General features: G+C 47.2%; 1 protein-coding gene across 1 annotated transcript in view; it reads right to left on the reverse strand.

Annotated features, from left to right (window-relative positions):
- Positions 1 to 16,291: 16,291 nt before the first annotated feature.
- The window catches only part of CHD1 (chromodomain helicase DNA binding protein 1), a 2,212,767-nt gene continuing 2,209,173 nt past the window's right edge, over positions 16,292 to 19,885 (reverse strand). Inside the window, exon 37 of the mRNA XM_069625454.1 lies at positions 16,292 to 17,811. Within this exon, the coding sequence (XP_069481555.1) occupies positions 17,415 to 17,811 (397 nt within the window). The 3' untranslated portion in view covers positions 16,292 to 17,414. The remainder of the gene's footprint in view (positions 17,812 to 19,885) is intronic.

Genomic DNA, 19,885 nt, shown 5'->3' on the forward strand with positions numbered 1-19,885 from the left:
GAGGAATCTGTGGAAGGACGGAATCCATTAGAAGGGTCCATTCAATAGAGGATTTATTAACAGCTGAAGGGAAGATGAGAATCAAACAATGGAAAAAAAGTAAGAGACAGGAAAATAGCACATCATATAAACAATGGACAATGATGGGCTACATATTAAATCAAAGATATGAGAAGGGGTACATCATCCAAAAAGATGGGGGCACGCCTACACAACCCACAACAATACAAACCAATAATAATTATAATAGTTAATATAATTTGGTGCACTTAACAGGAAAGGCAAATGGCAGATAAATGCTGACTGCTTGAGAAAGAGAAATTACTCACCGTAATGTTCTTTCTATGGATTCTTCTCCTGCAGATTCCTCATCAGATAATATCCCCTTCCAGCTCAGCTGCTTGGAAAAACTTTGTCAGGGGGCGTAGTAGACCTCGACTCAGCCACCGATCGGTCTTGCTTGGTGCTCGATCATCAGCTCCGGATGGGACTTTAGGCATAGTACATATACTGCGTCACTATGCCCTGTACCTCAGTTCCCGCCTCCGAGCTCGGCTCCTGCAGAGGAAAATAGCAAGAGAAGAAGGCCAAGCAGCCAATAGAGGGTTAGCAACAAGGATCCCAATAGGGATACGTAGAATTTGCGAAAAAAACAGCATCAACAAAAAGATTTTTCTTTTTTAAACGTTTCAACAAATGTTTTAAAGAGAGAGAGAGACACACGACTTGCTAGAGAGAAAAACAACCCTAGGACCATCACTAAGTCTCCCCTATCCAGAGAAAAGGCATGCACATACTGCTAACACTTTCTGAGCTGGATGAATGGAAGGGGTGATGAGGAATCTGCAGAAGAAGAATTGAACATTACAGTGAGTAATTTCTCCTTCAATGGATTGCTTTTCTCCTACAGATTCCTCATCAGATGGACTCCCAAAGCAGTGAAACAATGGGGCGGGCAGAAAGCTCACAGCAAAAGATTTCATAGCACTGCCCTACCAAAGCGAGCGTCAGCGAAATGCTGAATCGCCTCTCTGCAGAGTGGGGTGGAGCGCAGGCTACCCGGCTTGTTCAGGTAGTGCATGGCAACTGTATTGTCTGTCAGGATCAGGGCATGCTTCCCCTTCAGAGACAGAGCAAACCCCTTCAGGGCTAACCCGCAACTCCAGATGTGCCAGCTGGCTTCCATCGCTGACCAAAGGCCGCTCACTGGCAAGTCCTCGCAGTGAGCGCCTCGACCTTTCAAGTATGGTTCCGTGACTACTCGGCCTGAGGCCAGGGAGGCCAGAAAGGTTCCCCTGCCAGCAAATTGCTGCAGTTGGCCCACCAAACAGGTTGCTGACCACAGACTTGGACGTCCTTCAGAGTTCTGAGGTACTGGGACCACTGACCTCATAAGATCCATTGTAATTATCTCTTTGGCTTCTGGCACTAGAAAAATACATGAGGCCATGAGACCTAAGAGGCGGATCTGGAATAGATTCACCATCTGCGCAATGCTGCAACTCCCTCCTCACGCGGAAATGCCTTCGATGCCGAGTGTCTAGGACTACCCTGATGAATTGGTGCCTCTGAACTGATGTTGTATGGGACTTCAGGGAGAAACCCAGCCTGTGGAGTAGTGAAGAGATGCCCCTGAGATGGGACAAAAACTGCTCAGCCGACCACCATTGAATCAACCAGTTGTCCCCGTATGGGAATACATGGACCCCGAATCTTCTGAGGTGAGCCGCGACTTCCGCCATGAGCTTGGTGAAGACCCTTGGAGTGGAGTTAAACCCAAAAGGAAGCGCCTTGAACTGATAGTCCTTGTCCCTTGTGAGGAACCTCAGGAGCTCCCTGTGCTTTAGATGTATCGGCTGTAGCTGAGCGCGGGTGAGTGAATTTCATTGCAGGCATCCGTGTGCCTTTTGTGTGCTTTTTTGCCCCGTGTGTCCTGCAGCCCCAGGCCCTCCTTCCAGTCGGTATCCCCTGCCTGCCCACCCCGCTCCCACTTCCCGATTCCCATCCCTCCCGCCTCCCAGCCCACCCACCACCCCCGTGATTGGCTGAGTACCCAACGCCCTGCAGGCCGTGCCCTGATTGGCTACCAGGCCCTGAGTCACCAGCTATTATTACAGACCTTCCCAGGGCAGCCCCCTGCCCGGCAGCCCCCTGCGACTAAGGACCCTGGGACAAAGGACAGCTCATACAGAGACAGCTCCTAACCGTATCCGCAGGTATCCGCAGGAGAAGCAAGAAGCCAACAATAAGTAAGTGTGGGAAGGACAGGGCCTGAGGCAATCACTTCACGCCATACTACCCAACCACGCATCTAACAAAGCATTAACACTGTAATCCAATCATAGCTGTAGCATACTTGCACTTGGAAACTCTAATCTATACATGTATGAGTAGATTTAAATGCGCGCCCAATAGCCTCCCTTGAAAGTTACATCTAGAAGTGTGCCCAATAGCCACCATTGAAAGTGCACCATTTGCATTAGAAGTGTACCCAATTGCATTTAGAAGCTGTGACCATTTGCATTAGAAGTGTACCCAATTGCATTTAGAAGCTGTGACCATTTGCATTAGAAGTGTACCCAATTGCATTTAGAATTTGCGCCCAATAGCCTCTCTGAGAAAATTGAATTTAGAAGTGTACCCAATTGCATTTAGAAGCTGTGACCATTTGCATTAGAAGTGTACCCAATTGCATTTAGAAGCTGTGACCATTTGCATTAGAAGTGTACCCAATAGCATTTAGAACATATGACCATTTGCATTAGAAGTGTACCCAATTGCATTTAGAAATCGCGCCCAATAGCCTCTCTGAGAAAGTTGAATTTAAAAGTGTACCCAATCGCATTTAGAAGCTGTGACCATTTGCATGAGAAGTGTACCCAATCGCATTTAGAAGCTGTGACCAACTGCATTTAGAAGTGTACCCAATTGCATTTAGAACTAGCGACCAACAGCCTCTCTGGGAAAGTCGAAGCTAGAAGTGTTCCCAATTGCATTTAGAAGTTACGCCCAATAGCCTCTCTGAGAAAAGTGGAATTTAGAGGTGTACCCAATTGCATTCTAGAAGCTGCGCCCAACAGCCTCTCTGAGAAAGTTGAATTTAGAAGTGTACCCAATTGCATTCTTGAAGCTGCGCCCAACAGCCTCTCTGAGAAGGTTGAATTTAGAAGTGTACCCAATTGCATTCTTGAAGCTGCGCCCAACAGCCTCTCTGAGAAGGTTGAATTTAGAAGTGTACCCAATTGCATTCTAGAAGCTGCGCCCAACAGCCTCTCTGAGAAAAGTTGAATCTAGAAGAGTCCCCAATTGCATTTAGAAGCTGTGACCATTTGCATTTAGAAGTGTACCCAATTGCTTTAGAAGCTGCGCCCCACAGCCTCTCTGAAAGTTGAATTAGAATGTTCCCAATTGCATCTAGAAGGGTACCCCATTGCACTTAGAAGTTGTGACCAATAGTCTCTCTTGTAGCAGAGGGGATGAGCGTGAAGAGGGGATGAGCGTGAAGAGGGGATGAGCGTGAAGTGGGGATGAGCGTGAAGTGGGGATGAGCGTGAAGTGGGGATGAGCGTGAAGTGGGGATGAGCGTGAAGTGGGGATGAGCGTGAAGTGGGGATGAGCGTGAAGTGGGGATGAGCGTGAAGTGGGGATGAGCGTGAAGTGGGGATGAGCGTGAAGTGGGGATGAGCGTGAAGTGCGTAGAGGATTAATGCGGTTGACGGATAAGTGCTGAGGGCCCATGAGTGTGGATGGCCGGAGGAGTGTGGATGGCCGGAGGAGTGTGGATGGCCGGAGGAGTGTGAAGAGCGGTCGAATTGCAAAATTGCATGACATCCGTATTATGCCTTGGAATGCATGGATCCTTTGAAAGAGCATACCTCATATTACACCTCACGCTTACTCTCTCCTTACACCACCACTCAACTAGAACACAGAGATACTATGACACCATTCGGTATATCTGTTCTCATATCAACATCTGCCGCTCACTCCCCATCACTCTAAGTAATCACTGCTGGTCTCGCACCCTGAGCCAGGCGTTCTCCTCAGGCCTAACGCTGCCACTCTCGGTCTGGATAATTCCGGCCAGATCGAACACATACTCCTGACCTCTCAGCCACCACACCTACCGCTAGGAAGCAGCTACCACAGGAATACCGCACCAGCTGCACACATACCGGATGCGCACATGCACCTTTGGACTCTCTCTACTCCCTCTACTGGCCAGAACTTCGGTTCCCAAGGGCGTTCAACCTACCAGCGCCTTCAGACCATACCAATGGTATATAAGGCGCTATATAAGTGCAAAATAACATAACATAACATGGAAGTAAATATCCTGAAGATCTATGAATACAAGCCAGTACTGCAACTAGAGAGCATGGATAATCTCTCTCAATGTCACCATCTTGAATTTGTCTTTCCCCAGGACATGTTCAAGGCTCTGAGGCCCATGATGGGACAGAGACCTCCCCCCTTCTTGGGTACCAGGAAATTCTGGGAATACCAGCCTGATACACTCTACTCTTCCACAGCACCCTTCAACAACAGGGCCTGTAGGTCGTCTTGGAGCTCATGTTCTAATTGGCATGGAGGTGGTGGGGGTCTGCTTGGAGGTTTTCTTAAGAAGAAGTGCAGACAATAACCCCACTATACAAGCTCCAAGGCCCAGGTGGTGAAGGTAATCTTCCGCCATTGGGCCCAATGCTCGGACAGCCATCCTCCAACCGGTGTTTTGGGGGAGGGGAATTTCAAAGCAGCTTAGAGGATGGAGCCACCCCTGCCTGCTGGAAGCCCCCTGCCCTTTGCAGAGCACAAGAGGCCTGGCCTGTGGGAGCTGTGCCTTCCTCCCATACCGGACGTAGCAGCTGTATCCATTGTGCCCCTAGAGGCAAAACTGAAGGCAGGGTTGTCCGGCTTCCAGCTAGGTCGAGCAATTTTGCAGCAAGCTTAGACTCCTTGAACCTTTCCTGGGAGTCATCGGCCTTCGGGCCGAAGAGGAATTCCCTGTTAAAGGGTATGTCCAGCAACCTTTTCTGGACATTAGGGGGAAAAAACCGAGGAGTGTAGGTAGGCATGTCTCCTAAGCACCATGGGCGACACCACTGAACGTCCAAGGCAGTCCGCCACGTCCAGGACCATCTGGGCACATCTTTCCCAGCATCCAACAGTTGCACGAACCAGTCTTGCAACTTCCCTTCAGGGATGTACTGGGCTGCATGCTCTACGGCCTTTCATAGGCCAAAGGAATATTTCGCAAAGCCACACAAAGCTTTACTAGCCTTCAATGCCATGCTCAGAAGAGAAGATCTTTTTTGCAACAGCATCCAATTTCTTGCCCTTCGGTCAGGAGGCAGATTGGAGGTGGATGAAGCTGTCCTAGTGGATACCCTGACTGCCTGAACAACTAGCTCCTCTGGGCAAGGGTGAGAGGACAGAAAAGATGGATCCCTTATAGCTTGTCTGTACTTGCTCGTCAAGTTGGAGTTGACCGTGGGGATAGAGCTGGGCCATTGCCACAGGATGCAACTGGGTGGGCCATAACCAGGTTTAGTGGCATGTTTCTCTTCGTGGTGGGACCTTCGTCCAAAATATCTGTGAGCTCATAGCCCTGGACCAGTACTGCCGAAGCATTCAGTTCCATAGTTTCAGCCACCCTGTCCACAAGTGATCTAGGTTTGGCACAAGTAGGAGCATAAGGCTGAGTTTTCTGCAGGTCCACATCCAGAGATTCATCTAGCCCGCTGGTGTCATGCAGGCCTTGTTCCAGGGCCAGAAGGTCTGCATGGTGATCAAAATAGTTCACTCCACCATCCCCTGTATATATGGGGTCGACGTCACCCTGATCGTACCCGCCATTGGTGCCGAAGATCTGTGCCATGGACACGGCAAAACAATAAAAAAAATGGCATGGAGAAAGCAGGACAAATGATCGATCGCTGATGGTTGGCGTTGATGGATTGTCCTTCGCCGTCGAAGGAGTGGCTGTCTGTCAGCCGAACTTTGGGCGCCGATGGCGCATCAAGAAGGATTGAGTCCTGAGGCTTCCGGAGGGTCTTGGCATCAAAATGTGCTACGTTCCTCAAGAGCAGCGTGGCGAGCATGTGGAAAAAAGGAACTGAGGTACGGGGTGTAGTGACGCAGTATATGGGATACATTACTCACCGTAATCGTATATCTGCTTAGATTCACATGCTATGCATAGGCCGACATCCAGTGGGCGCTGCAGAGTATTACAGTTGTTTTCGAAACTCAAAAAGGAACATCCATAGGGCATGCTAGTAATACTATCCCTAGTGTGACGTCTACTGTACCCATGGTGCATCACGCGTCGAGATCCCTCAGATAGTTTTGCTTCGGATATGAGATTGCATGAATTGTAGCGTGAGTACAGGTGTAGTAAAGCAGATTATGTATCAGATAAAGCCCAGAAAACATCTTTGCACCTTCCACTCCAAGGGGAGGAAGGGTGGACGCATGTGAATCTAAGCAGATACAAGCATCAGAAATATGATTACGGTGAGTAATGTATCCCTTCTGAGCCTTGTGGAATCGGCTTAGATCATATGCTATGGATAGATTAACGAGCAGTGTTTGGAGAAGGTGGTGGGTTGTGAGAAGGTACAGTGGCAAATAGATTAGTACAGCTTCTCCCACCTGGGAATCTGCTTTAGAGTGAGTGTCAATACAGTAGTGCTGAGTGAAAGCATGGATAGAGCTCCATGTAGCTGCTTTGCAAATAGCGTCCAGCGGGACGTTTGCAATAAAGGCTAAGGTAGCTCCTGTACCGCTGGTGGAGTGAGCTCTTGGTGTGAAAGGCAGTGTTTTATTTGAAAGAGAGTAGCAGAGATGTATGCATCCGATTATACATCTGGAGATGGCGTTCTTGGAAACGCGGTCTCCTTCCCTGCCTGGAGCTATGGAGACAAACAGTTGGTCTGTTTTCCTTAGCGGTCTGGTCTTGTTTACATAGTAAAGGACTGCCCTCTTTACATCTAGTGTATGGAGTTTTTTTCTCAGCTGAGCTTGATGGATTTTGGAAGAAAGCTGGTAGTTCGATGGCCCGACTGACATGGAACTTTGAAATGAACTTAGGTGAAAACCTAGGGTGCGTTCTTAATAAAAATGTGTCTTTGTGGATAACAAAGGAAGGTTCTTGCACGGACAAAGCTTGCAATTCACTGTCTGCTTATGTTGGAGATAGCCACAAGAAAAGCCATTTTATAAGTGAGGTGTTTAAGGCTCAAAGGGGTGTCCCATGAGTTGTACAAGTACTACATTTAGGTCCCACCCTGGCGGCGGGTTTGAAATGGGGGGCGGGTGGAGTCTCTTTACTCCCTTCCATGAATGCCTTAATGACTGGGTTTTCCACCAGGAAACCTTACTCTGAGAAGTGGTGTAAGTGGATAGAGCTGCTAGGTGAACTTTGATTCAGTTAAATACTAGCCCTGAGTCTAGTAAGTGAAGTATGTAACGAAGGAGTACATTCTATTGGGCTTATTTGTTTCGCCTGGCACCACAAAACCTTTCCACTTGTTAAAGTAACAGTGTCTAGTGTTTGGTTTACCTGCCTCCTTGTGGATGTCCATACACATTGGAGGTAGATTTAAATGGCTAAACTCTGACTTCAGGAGCAAAGCTACCAAGTTCATAGACTGAAGTTGAGGGTGCAATGTTGTCCCCCGTGATGTGTAAGCATGTTAAAGGGGCACGGGAGTTTGATCGGGTCACACATCGCCAGTTTGCGCAGATGTGGATACCAAGGATGTCTTGCCCACATAGGGGCAACTAGGATTAATGTCACTTGTTCTTTGTGCATTTTGTTCACCACTTTGCTCATCAGAGGAGTGGGGGGGGGAGCAAAGGCAAATATCCCTGAACAGTTCATCCACATGGCGTTCCCTTTGGAGTCGTGTTGGGTGGACCTGGATGCGAAGTTTGGGCATTGTTTGTTTTGTCTTGTTGCGAACAAGTCTAGAGGGGGCTAAGCCACATTGTTTTTTTTTAATTTTTTTATTTTTTTTTATTGGTTTGTTACAAACCTTTAAAAAATAAGAAAGAGAATGCAGAGGAGAAGACTAGGAAAAGCCACCAAACTAGAGAACCCACAAAAAGGCAGAATCAATCATGGACTTAGATTTGTTGGCACAATGTTTTGGGTTGGTTTTACATTCACCAAAACTTCAAAGCTAGGTGTTTACAGGAAAAGGACGGTTCTTCCACTAATGCTGATTAAACACCCGCCTCTGATAACTTCGATTTTTGCAATTCCAGATTAGTTTCTGCCTTTAGTAGCTTCTCCATCATTGATTCTAAAAAGAAGGTTAGTTCAAATGTAAGCCACATTGTGTGAAGATGGATCGTGCCCAGGCCCAATAGTTCCGGAGGGCGTGTAGCCCTAATCTTCCCCGAGTGGATTCCTGCCTCTGTCATTCCTACGCAGGCCTACTACTCTTATGAATGCCTCGTCTGCAGACTCTCTCTCACTCGTAGCCATTGCCTTACTGTGGCTACCATCTATCGGCCACCTGGTCAGATCTCTTTCCTCTCCGAGTTGGCGGACCGCTCCTCTCCCTTCCCTCCTGGTCTCGACCATTCAACTCCTCCTTCTTGGAGACTTTAACATCCAATTGGATGCTTTCTGTCCTTCCTCTGGATGCTCTGATCTCTACAGACCTTCCCCTTTCGATCCCTCTCACCACACCTCTCTCCTGGAGTGATCATTTCTCCTTTCCTCCCAGTTCACTCTCCCCAGCCCTCAGGCCAAGCCAACTCCAGCCCTGCCACCAACCTTCTTGGTTATCTGACCCATGAAGTGTGTGTCAGTCGAGGCTTTCACCGCCACTTTCTCACCCCCCTCTGCCTGACTCACACCCTGACACAGCCCTTTCTATGCTCCACTCTGCTATATCTTCATGTTCTTGCCCCTGTCATGAGGATCCGCTTGAAACCCAAAGCCAAGTGCAACTCCTGGTACTACTCAGATCTCGTCACCCTTAAACAAAAGTGCGGGGTGGCTGAGAGCAAATTAGGCGCTTCCTGTATATCCTCTGACAAACTGGCCCGCCACCTGCTCCAAAGGCAATACCGGCTCTCTGTCCGCACCAAGAAGAAAGCCCTCATCCAAGCCCACGTCGCTGCGGCATCCAACCTCTCGCATGAACTCTTTCAAATCTGCAAGGAGCTGGCCAATCCTGCAGCAGTCTCTACCTCTCCCGTCCCCTCCAGGCCCTCTGCAAGGCCCTGGCTTCTCATTTCATCTTGCTGCTTTAGCTGCCTTCTGCAAGCACTCCTTCGCCATTGGAGCCTTCCCTCCCCCCTGAAGTATTCCTTGTGCACCCTCTTAAGAAACCCTCAGCCAACCCACCTGCCCTGCTGACTACCACCCAATCTCCATCACTCCTTTCCTGGGAAAACTCATGGAAAAGCTGGCCATCTCCCAGCTTAATGTTCACACTTAATCGGATGGTTATCTCCATGACCATCGGTCTGGCTTCAGAGCTGCCGGAAGCGTGGAAACTGCTCGCCTGAACATCTGTGAAGACCTGCTCTGCAACCTTGACTCCAATACCCCTTGTATCCCCACCTCACTTGATCTCTCTTCTGCCTTTGACACGGTCAACCATGCCATCCTTGCTCAACCGTCTCTGTGATAACCTGGGTATCACCAATCAGGCCCTGGCTTGGCTGACCTCTTTCCTCTCCGATCGACCCTCCCAGGTCCAACTTGGGTCCTTCCTCTCCTCTATCTCTACCTGTGGTGTTCCCCAGGGGCCTAACCTCTCTCACTGGCTGTTCAACCAATACCCGGAACTTCTTGACCACTGCATTGCCGCTCTCTGCCCCAACTTTCTGTGCTATGCGGACACTCAGCTAATTTTTAGGCTCCCTTACACCACCTCTTCTTCTCTCATCTCCGACTGTCTGTCCGCTATCCAGGAGGGGTGTGCGTTAATGCCAGTAAGACTGAGATTCTCCACATCAGCACACCTGCTCCCTCCATTCCTGTCGCTCTCCGGCCGGCCTCTCTTGGCCCTCTTCCTTCTCCCACCTGTGAAGCTAAAAACCTCTGGGTCATCTTCGACTCCGCACTCTCCCCTCACATCTCTGACGTCTCTAAGAAGTCACACTACCAGCTGCAGCTGCTCAGAGGTATTCTTCCTTTCCTCTCCTCTCCTCTGCTTCCCCCAGAAGCTCACTGTCTCCAGAGCTCTGGTTCTCTCTAGGCTGGACTACTGCAACAGCCTCTTTCTAAATCTGCCTGCTTTGACTCCACCCTCTGCAACTCATCCAGAACAGGACTGCCAGACTTGTCCTTGGCCTCATGCCCAGGGATCGCATCTCTCCAGGACTGAAATCTCTGCACTGGCTCCCAGTGGCTGCGATGATTCCATTCAAAACCCTCTGCATTGTCCACAAGGCCTTCTGGGGCCTGAGGCCTCAATACCTCCAACTCTCTCTTCCTAAATATCTTCCTTCTCAAGCTCTTCGCTCATCCGCCTCCAACTCCCTCAGGGTCAGTCGCTTCTCCAAGCAATGAGTTGGTGGTAGATCTCTTTCTTTGGCTGGGGCCTCCCTCTGCAACAGCCTCCCTGAAACTTGAGGAGAACCATCTCAGTTTCTGGAAGCACCTCAAGATATTCCTCTTTGCTTCTGCTTTCTCTCTGTCTCTCCCCTGCTGAACTCCTGACTGAAACTTCACTGGTCACCTGGCTACTCTCTAATCTTGGGCCAAGGTCCCTTCCCCCGCCAGCTGCACACCTACACTGCCAACCACTTGGGGGCTGTTTCTGTATCCCGACAGCCCCGACCAGCTCTTAACACGTCTGTATTTACCCCTGCACTTGCCACACTTTTTACCTATTGTTTTATTTATTCTATGTATTTTATTTTTTACTGTTGATCGTATGTATTGAACTGCCCCTTCGCCCCGCACTTTCTCTTTCAGCCCTCCCCTGCACTTGCGCAATCTCAATGTCACCTGGCCTAGTAAAATCATTGTCTTGGTCTTCCCTCCCTTGCCTCATCGTGCCTTGAAACACTTGTGTAGAGGCGCGCTATAAATGCCATATCATATCTTTGTCGAGTTGCCACTCGTGCTCTTCTGGTAGAGTATCTCTGCTTAGTGAGTCTGCTAGAGAATTGAGTTCCCCTGTAACATGTTGCGATGTTAGGAACATGCCCCGCTTAAGTGCCCAATTCCATATTTTTTGTGCTAGCCTGGACAGACTTTGAGTGTGTGCGCCCCCCTGCTTGTTTATGTTTAACATAGCAGTGGGGCTGTCTGTTAGTATTTGTACTGTCTGATCTGTCAGGTGTGCTTGGAAGGCTTGTTATGCTTTGAACACTGCTAGAAGTTCCAGAAGGTTGATTTGATTCTGGGCTGTGATCTGAGTTCACAGACCATGCGCTGTGAGATGAAGGTAATGGGCCTCCCACCCAGTGAGGGATGCATCCGTTGCGACAACTGCTTGCACCGCCAGGTTGTTAAAGGGTTTTTCCTTTAACAGGTTCTCCTTTGTCCACCAGCGTAGAGCTTGTACTAAGGTTGGCAAAACAACCACTAGATCGTCCTACTGACCGCTTGCCTGAGACCACTGTTTCGCCAACCACTCTTGCATTGGGCACATGCGCAATTGTGCGTGTGGGACCAGGTAAATGCATGACGCCATCATCCCGAGCAGACGCATTGCTTTGCGTACGGTTATCTGGCGACCGGCTAGATACTGAGCTACTTGCAGCAGTATGTTTTGTACCCTTTCGTTCGATGGAAAGACTAGACCCTCTTCTGTTTTTATGACAGCTCCTAGGAAATGTTTTGTCTTGTTTGGTACAAGGCTGAACTTTTTCTCGTTGATTGAGAAACCCAAATGAAAAACTAGACTGATTGATCTTTGGGTATTTTGCTTGCAAATATGGGGCTTCTCCCCTGTGATCAGCCTGTCCAGAGGAGAGTACACTGGGATTGGCTACCTGCGTAGATGCGCTGCCACTACCGCCAGTACCTTGGTGAATAACCTTGGAGCGGAGGCTATGCCGAAGGGTAGCACCTGGACTTGGTAGTGCTGGTTCGCTATTTTGTAACGCAAGAATCTACTGTGCGCTGGGAACATTGAAATATGAAAGTATGCATCTTTCATATCCAAGGTTGCCATGTAGTCCCCATGCTTTAGCAGTGGGATTACTTCCTGAAGCGTCGTCATGCGGAATTTCTGTGGCTTGACATAGGTGTTTGCAGGGCACAGGTCTAAGACAGGGTGCATTGCAAGGTCACTTTTTGGCACAAGGAAGTACATTGAACAAATGTCTTTGTTTATCTGGTTCGCCGTTACAATTTCTATGGTGTCCTTTAAGAGCAGAGCTGTCACCTCTTCTAACAGGATACCTTGTTTTTCCTGGGTGGTGTTCTTTTGTCTTGGTGGGTGGTTGGTTGGTTGCTTTATCAGTTCTACGCAATAATCGCTGGCCATGGTTGAAAGTACCCACTTGTCCGAGGTGATTCCCTCCAATACGTGGATAACGTATGAAACGCGGCCTCCTTCTGGTGTAGCATGGGAGAGAACCTGTAGCGGGTGGTCATTGCTTGCCGGTTGTTGAGCTGCCTCTGGAGGAGGATCTACTCCTTCTTTGAGACCTTCTTTGGCCTCTTTGAAACTCCCGTTGATGACTGTCCCTGTGATGAACCTCTGGATGAGCTTTGACCTTGGTTGTATCCTGATGCTCGTTGAGAGTTGTGCCCTCTAAAACAGCAAATATTATAGCCCCCTCTTTGTCCGGAGGGTTTATTGGTGAGCTGCCCCAATGATTTTAGGGTGTCAAATTCTTCTTTCGCGCTTTAGAACGTCTTCCACCGCTTTGACAAACACCACGTTGGGTTCTATGGGCATATTAAGGAGGGTAGCCCGAGTTTCAAGCATGAAGCCTGACTGGCGTAGCCACGTGTGGCGTTTGATCAACAAGCCCTCTGCTATTATTCGTCCTGCGTTGTTCGCTGCATCCAAGTTGTTCTTGAGGATGCATTTTGCAATTTGTTTACCCTCTGCAATGGAGGGCGACAGTGGTGTTTTAAGGGGCTCTGAAACCAATGCTATTTGTTCGGCCATCTCATCCCACTTGCGTCAGTTGTAATTGGCTAATAAAGTCGTGTTATTAGCAATTCTAGTCTGGTAAGCTGCCGAAGGGGCTACCTTTCTTCCAAAAGTGTACATCTTTCTACTCTCTTTCGCAAGAGGCCAGAGGTGTTCCTGCTCTCTTTCTAGTAGTTGTTAAAACCTGACTCCTTAGTGGTAACTGTCCCCCGATGTAAAGGGCGATGTGAGGGGGCTATCTGGAATACTTTCTCAATGCGTGGGTTGACTGGCAGTGTTAAATTATGAGTAAGCAGAGAGGGTTGGATCCGTCTCTGTACCGATTGTAGTAGGGGGATAAGTTGGGTTGCTGACTTCTTATCCCCTAGTATGTCTTCAACAAAGTCCTTATCGACTTGTGTCTCTTGTGTATTGACTTTGAAATGCGCTGCCGCCTTTGGGAGCAGGTCACAAGTCATTATACTGTATTTGGTTATCCACTGGTGAGTCTGCCACCGGTGGGTCTGAGTGATCTGGTGACTGGATGACGTAGACATCCTCGTCGTCATAATACTGGCCGACGTCACCCATGTCCGCTTGGTCATCTGGGTAAGTTCCAGGATCCTGGGAGTCTTGCATGGTGTAACAATAAGCATGCTGCCCTAAGTCCTGCTGCGAGGTGGAAGCTTGTGTGAGGTCTGTGCGGGCTCTTTTGGTGGAAGACTGGGTAACTGCTGCCCCGCTTTGAATAGTTACTGGCCCACTGTGTGGCGCGCCCTGATCTCAGTGTGGTCATCAAAGAAATTAGCTAGAGAGGACATATGCCTCATGACTTCATCAATCTGTTCTGCTATCCATTGTGAGGAACTTGGGATTACTGGGGGAACAGAAGCAGTGGGGTAGGCCTTGTGTTGGTCCAGTGGGTCTTTTATGGTGTATAGCCGCTGAAATGGTGTCCTATGCGTGGGTCATAGTCCCCGAAATAGTGCCCTCTCCCTGTGTCTTAGAAGGCTTATGGTTTTCTGACATCCGGCCTTTTAACAGTATATCTGGGACATGTTTTTTAATGAGCTTGCTCATTTTCGAGCTTGATGTAGTATTCGAAGAGGCCTTCAACGGATCCTTCGACGGTTGGTGTTCAGCATGCAAGGGGGCAGTCGAACTGTCTTTCGACGCTCGTTCGTCGGCATATGAGGATTTCGTGGCTCTAGACACGGTGTCAGAAACAGGCTTGCTTGTCTGTTTCGGGAGCCTGTGGTGTGGTGACGGCAAACACGATGGCCCAAAGGTCAGGGAAATTTCAGACCTCCACCTTGATGCTGTGTGTGGCTTTCCGGTCAGCGCCGTGGTCGACTTTCGGCCATGGGAGGTGTGTTTTGTGTGGTGCGACTTGGTTGTGCTAGTTCTGCCGCGTGATGTCCCCGTAGCAGAACCGCCAGCCTGCCTGTTGGGGTCGGGGCTTGTACGCGGATATCCGACTGATCCCGATCACCCTCACGTCACTGTAGACATCGATGCTGCCGTCGATGGAGGCTCCTTCGACATCCATGGTGGCCTCGGCCTGCATTGCGTGGTGGGCCCAGCGTTATGTGGTTCTTGAGTGTTTTGGGCCTGAACAGTTTGCACAACTTGCACTGTCCTTCGGCGTGATGCCTTGGGAGACAGAGATTGCACACCCAGTGCAAGTCCTCCTTAGGGGACGTTCTTTTACAGGAGGCGCAACACTTACAGGGTGTATTCTCCATTATGTATGGGGAAGGCAACCTGGTGAAATAAGTGGGTGGAGAGGGGAATATGCCTTCTCTTAATGAGACTAAAGAATGAACAAGCCCCACTCTCCCTACTATGAGGGCTGAGGCCCGTTGAGGCCTTCCGAGGCTGTGGCAAAGGTTTGTCGGGACTAGTTGTAGTCATCAACAATGGTAATCCATCCTCGATGCCGTCGCCGAAGATCTTACGGTAGACAGATAGCAAAAGAGCAGAAAGCATACAACAAGTTTAACTTTTCTAAGCAATGACAATATCCAAGAAGGAACACTGCGATATGCGAAGGACTACAATGCCGGAAAAGAACAATCTGAGAGACCTCAACGTGTGAAGCAACATGGGTACAGTAGAAATCCCACTAGGGATAGTATTACTGGCATGCCCTGGCGACGTCCCTTTTTAGTTTCAAAAACAACTGTAATACTCCGTAGCTTCCAATAGATGTCGGCCTATAGCATGAGATCTAAGCAGATTCCACAAGCCTCAGAAATATATATACACAACGCCCGATGTCACGTCTGGAGTCAACGTTCAAGAACAGAGCAGGACGGATTGACGGACGAGTTGAGCGCAACTACGCCCAATGTCAAAACTTTTCCAAGCAGCTGAGCTGGAAGAGGATATCTATCCGATGAGGAATCTGTAGGAGAAAAGCAATCCATTGAAGGTGGAGATTATCTCTGTGTGGTGCTAACACTTTCCTCAGCAGCATCCAAGAGGGAAACTGGGCATGCATATGAATTAGAGGGAAGACTGCTAGACACTCCTGATTCCGCTAGAAAAAGAACAAGAGGAACAGGGTGCCCACACAGTACAGTCTCTTTTTTCCCCCACTGCCATACCAGTTTCTTCCTTGAAGATTAGAACAGAGTACATGAAAACATAGCAGTAGCTATCTGGGGCTACATGTATTCAGCATTGCTGGAATCCCTCCCCACTTAGCCCTTGTACTTGTGGTGCTAGATCCAAATCTAGGAGGCATTTTTAAAGAAGGCCTTGTTCATTTCTCTCAGATAGCCCAAATTTCCCTAGTGGAAGCATCTCATGTTTGGCAATAAAAGATGAATTCTAATGGCGAATACAACTAATCAAATTCACTTTTTTACTGAAATATAGGCACAAAACTAAGCATGTATTTTTCGTTATCAAATACAGTCAACCTATACAAATTAATATTTTGTAAATGAATAACCAAATCTGCTTTCATTACAAAGAAGAACTGTTTGCAAATAAAGTTTTGTTACTGAATATTTTATCAAGTAAATTGATTATGGAGTTTAAAAGTGTACATTGTCCTAGTCATTTCAATTACAAAACAAATTATTTCAGCAGGAATAATATTATACAATATTTATTTTTAATATACACTTTGCTATGATGCAGGATTGGTTAAAATAATTTTAAACTGAAGTTGACTTTAGATCAAAGTAAAATGCTGGACAAAACTACAAGAGCCCAGATACTTTTTGTTTAAATTTAATTTGTCATATAGAGAAGTATCTATCTATATACAATCAGTGTGCACTGTAACAGTATATTAACATATCTGTTTTATTTAAACAAAGTGGCTGCATAGTGCATTGGATATTATTGCCCATTTTAGAAAAAGTGAAACAAGCAGATTCTCTAAAGATTTTAGCCAATTTGGATAAAGAATTGTTCACAGAACTTCTTTTCCCTTTTAAGCAACACATTTGAAGTGTTTACATTGCATAATCTTGGAGATTACACATTTTCTTAATTAGTTACTAAAACAACTGCAACACTGACATTATTTAAACAAAAAAATGGGACAACATATCTAATGAAATATGCTAAAATGTGTACTAAGGGACATACAAATCCAATAAAATGTTCCCTTCCCATCTGTACATTTGGAACAATGATTCCATAAAGACAATTAAAAAAAGGTAATACATTGATTTGTCTCATGTTTGACAAGAAGGCCTGAGTTGGTGGGAAAAGGAACAGTCAAAAAAGCCTGAGAAAGGAAGAAAGCTCATTTAATTAATGAATTTACAATAATTTACAGCAGGTTTGTAAAAAGGTAACTGATCACAAACAGCAAATCTGGCTATTTTACAGCTGTAGGTACAGAATTTAAATATTCAAGCTTGTGATGAAAAGCGGCAAGGTGGTCACAATGTAAACAAGTAGCTTTGGAAAGTGTACACACTTCTTCAGAGTCCTTCCACCTTGAAAATAAACCTCTTCAATCCATCCTGAAACATGATCGCAGGTCAGTGTTTAAAGTTCCTTTACAGAAGCAAGTTAAACCAAGTTCAGTTTAAATAGTTTTAGGGTCGATCCGGTCTAAACGGGGCAGTGCTGAGGTCTCTGCGATAGTAAACTTATTCCATTTCTTTAAAAAAAATGCCACAATATTTGTAGCACAGTGCAGCATAAATCTTAAATACAAAAATAGTTTTTCCTCTGTTGGGATAATAGACCTTGCATCCTGGAAAGAATTAACAATACTGCTACAGCAAGCAGATCTAGTCCATATCTTCCATGTCATGTAAGGCAATTACTTGGTTGGTTTATTGAATATGGCTAAAGTCCCAGACAAAATGTCAGTTTTTGTTATGTTTTCCGGCTGCTCCATATATGCTCTGGTGTACCTTTGTGATCAGACGAGTGTTCAAAAGGAGATCTGTGTCCCAAGGGAGACCGTGAGCCATAAGGCTGCCTGTGGTCTAATGCCAACCTGGGATCACTGCTTGACGGTCTGTGGTCCATCTGCCAATCTGAATGGTACCGATAATCCCTGGAGGATTTATGACTAAAGTCTGAGCTGGCTCGATGGTCAGAACTGGGTCGATGGTCAGATTGTAATCGATGGTCTGGCTGTAGTCGATGGTCTGAGTGGGTCCGGTGATCAGAATGAGACCTACTGTCTTTCAAGCTTCCTTCAACACCTGATCTGTGAAGTCTACTTCTGTGGTCATCTACCTTGCGGTGTTTGCTGTCGTTGTAGTATCTAACAAATAAGACATACACAGATGATACTGATTAATACACAAGCTATTTTAATTAACGTGCCAACAGTAAATTTATATTACTATGTAATGTATAAATATACTGAGCTTGATCAGTAATTTTTAGAAAAATGTCCTCAGCAATCACACGCTTTGGAAATTCACCAGCATCAAAAAGAAGTCTATGGAATACTCTTACATCACTGGTATTGGTTTACAACATTGAGTAACTGCCATATTTGAGACATAAAGTACTAAAACTAAACACAGTCTAAATCCTTCAGGATTCCAAACCACATTTGTAAAAGCATAGCACACAAAATTGGGCTAACATTAGGTCATTGAATTATGTGACTTACTAAGAAATAGCTATTTCTGCCAACATCAAGAGTGGTCTAAAGTGAAACACCATTGTGTGTTCGACCAATGTGTGTACATACTTCGAATCCTGAAAACGGTCTCTACAATGGGCTGCAATATCATAAGCGGTTAAATGACATTGCTAAAACCGTTTCCCTTTTACTGTATACTTTTACAATCTTAAATCGATTTTCCGACCTGGAAATAAGAAACCTCAAAACAATACAAAACAGTAATCACATTTTCACCACTCAGTACATTTCTCCAAACCCTTCAAAATGCCAATAAGATGACATGGAAATTCTGAACCCAAGATTCATGGATATTGCAGCTCAGCAGCTAGGTAATCACAAGTGGCCAATTAAGCTTTATAGAAAGACACCAGATACTTCTGCAAAAGAAGGCTAATGTGAGCATTTTGAACCGGCCAGCAGGAGAAAGGAATAAGTTACTTATATGTGACTCCTGTTCTCCAGCATCGATATCTTTCAAAGATTCACCTGATGTTTGAATATTCTCTGTTGTCAGGGTGGGAATCCTCAGTAACATTAAAACAGTTTATCTTGTAAACTTCAGTGTTCTCTTATAGGCGCCTAGAGTAATATTGCCCAATAGGCAAAGACTCCCCTAGCTCCACCCCTGGAGGCTAGCTTCGGATTTGCACAGCGTACGTGAACGTGGCAATATGATATAAGTCATTTATAACACGCCTGTACACATGTGTTTCTAGGCGCGACAAGACTGGAGGGTACAGAGGGAGGACAAGACAATCAATCTTACTAGGCCTTGTGTCAGATCGTGCAAGTGCGTAACAAAATGCAGGGGAAGGGGAACAGGGAAGTGCAAGTGGGAGGGAGGGGAAAGTGCAATCAGGGCAGCATTGTAGAGGCTACAGTTGCAGCCCCTAGTGCGTGACGGGCCCGGAGGCAGTGCAGGGAAGACCAGTCAGGAGGAGCCAGGTACCCAGTGAGACTGAGGGTAACCAAGCAACCAGTTGGTGCAGCAGACAGGTAGGTCAAGGGGAGGGAGGGGAGTGAAAGCAGAGGAGAAAATGAAGGGTTTGAGCTCCTTCCAGAACTACAGATGGTCCGGCTCAAGTTTGAGAGGGGCAGGGAGGCAGTTCCAGAGGGAGGAACCTGCAGAGGAACATGATCTGCCCACTACTCTCTGCCTGGAGAAGCGTCTGACGCTCAGAGAGTTGGAGGTATCAGAGTAAAGGGCTCGAGAAGGAAGGTATTTAGAAAGTGAGTGTTGAATGTAGTGCGGGCCCCTGCCCCAGAAAGCCTGGTGGGCGATGCAGAGGGTCTTGAACTTGATCCTTGCAGCCACCGGAAACCAGTGGAGAGATTTCAGGGCTGGAGAGATGTAGTCCCTGGGCTTGAGACCAAGGATAAATTATGCAGTCCTGTTCTGGATTAGTGCAGAGGGCAGACAGTTGAGTAAGGCTGACTGAGAAAGAGGCTGTTACAGTAATCCAACCTAGAGAGAACCAGGGCTTTGGATACAATGAGCTTCTGCGGGAAAGTGAGAAAAGGAAGAGTACCTCTGAGGAGGTGCAGCTGGAAGTGTGCCTTCTTGAAAAGGTCTGTGAGGAGAGGAGAGAGTAGACAGGAAGGCAACAGAAGAGGCCCCATGGAGGACGGCCAGAATGAGAGGGAAAGCGGGAGCAGGGGCCCAGATGAGAAGAATCTCTGTTTTACTGGAATTAAGGCAGAG

This window comes from Ambystoma mexicanum, chromosome 6p (assembly GCF_040938575.1).
Source record: "Ambystoma mexicanum isolate Mex_15411 chromosome 6p, UKY_AmexF1_1, whole genome shotgun sequence".
In the NCBI taxonomy this organism is placed as follows: domain Eukaryota; kingdom Metazoa; phylum Chordata; class Amphibia; order Caudata; family Ambystomatidae; genus Ambystoma; species Ambystoma mexicanum.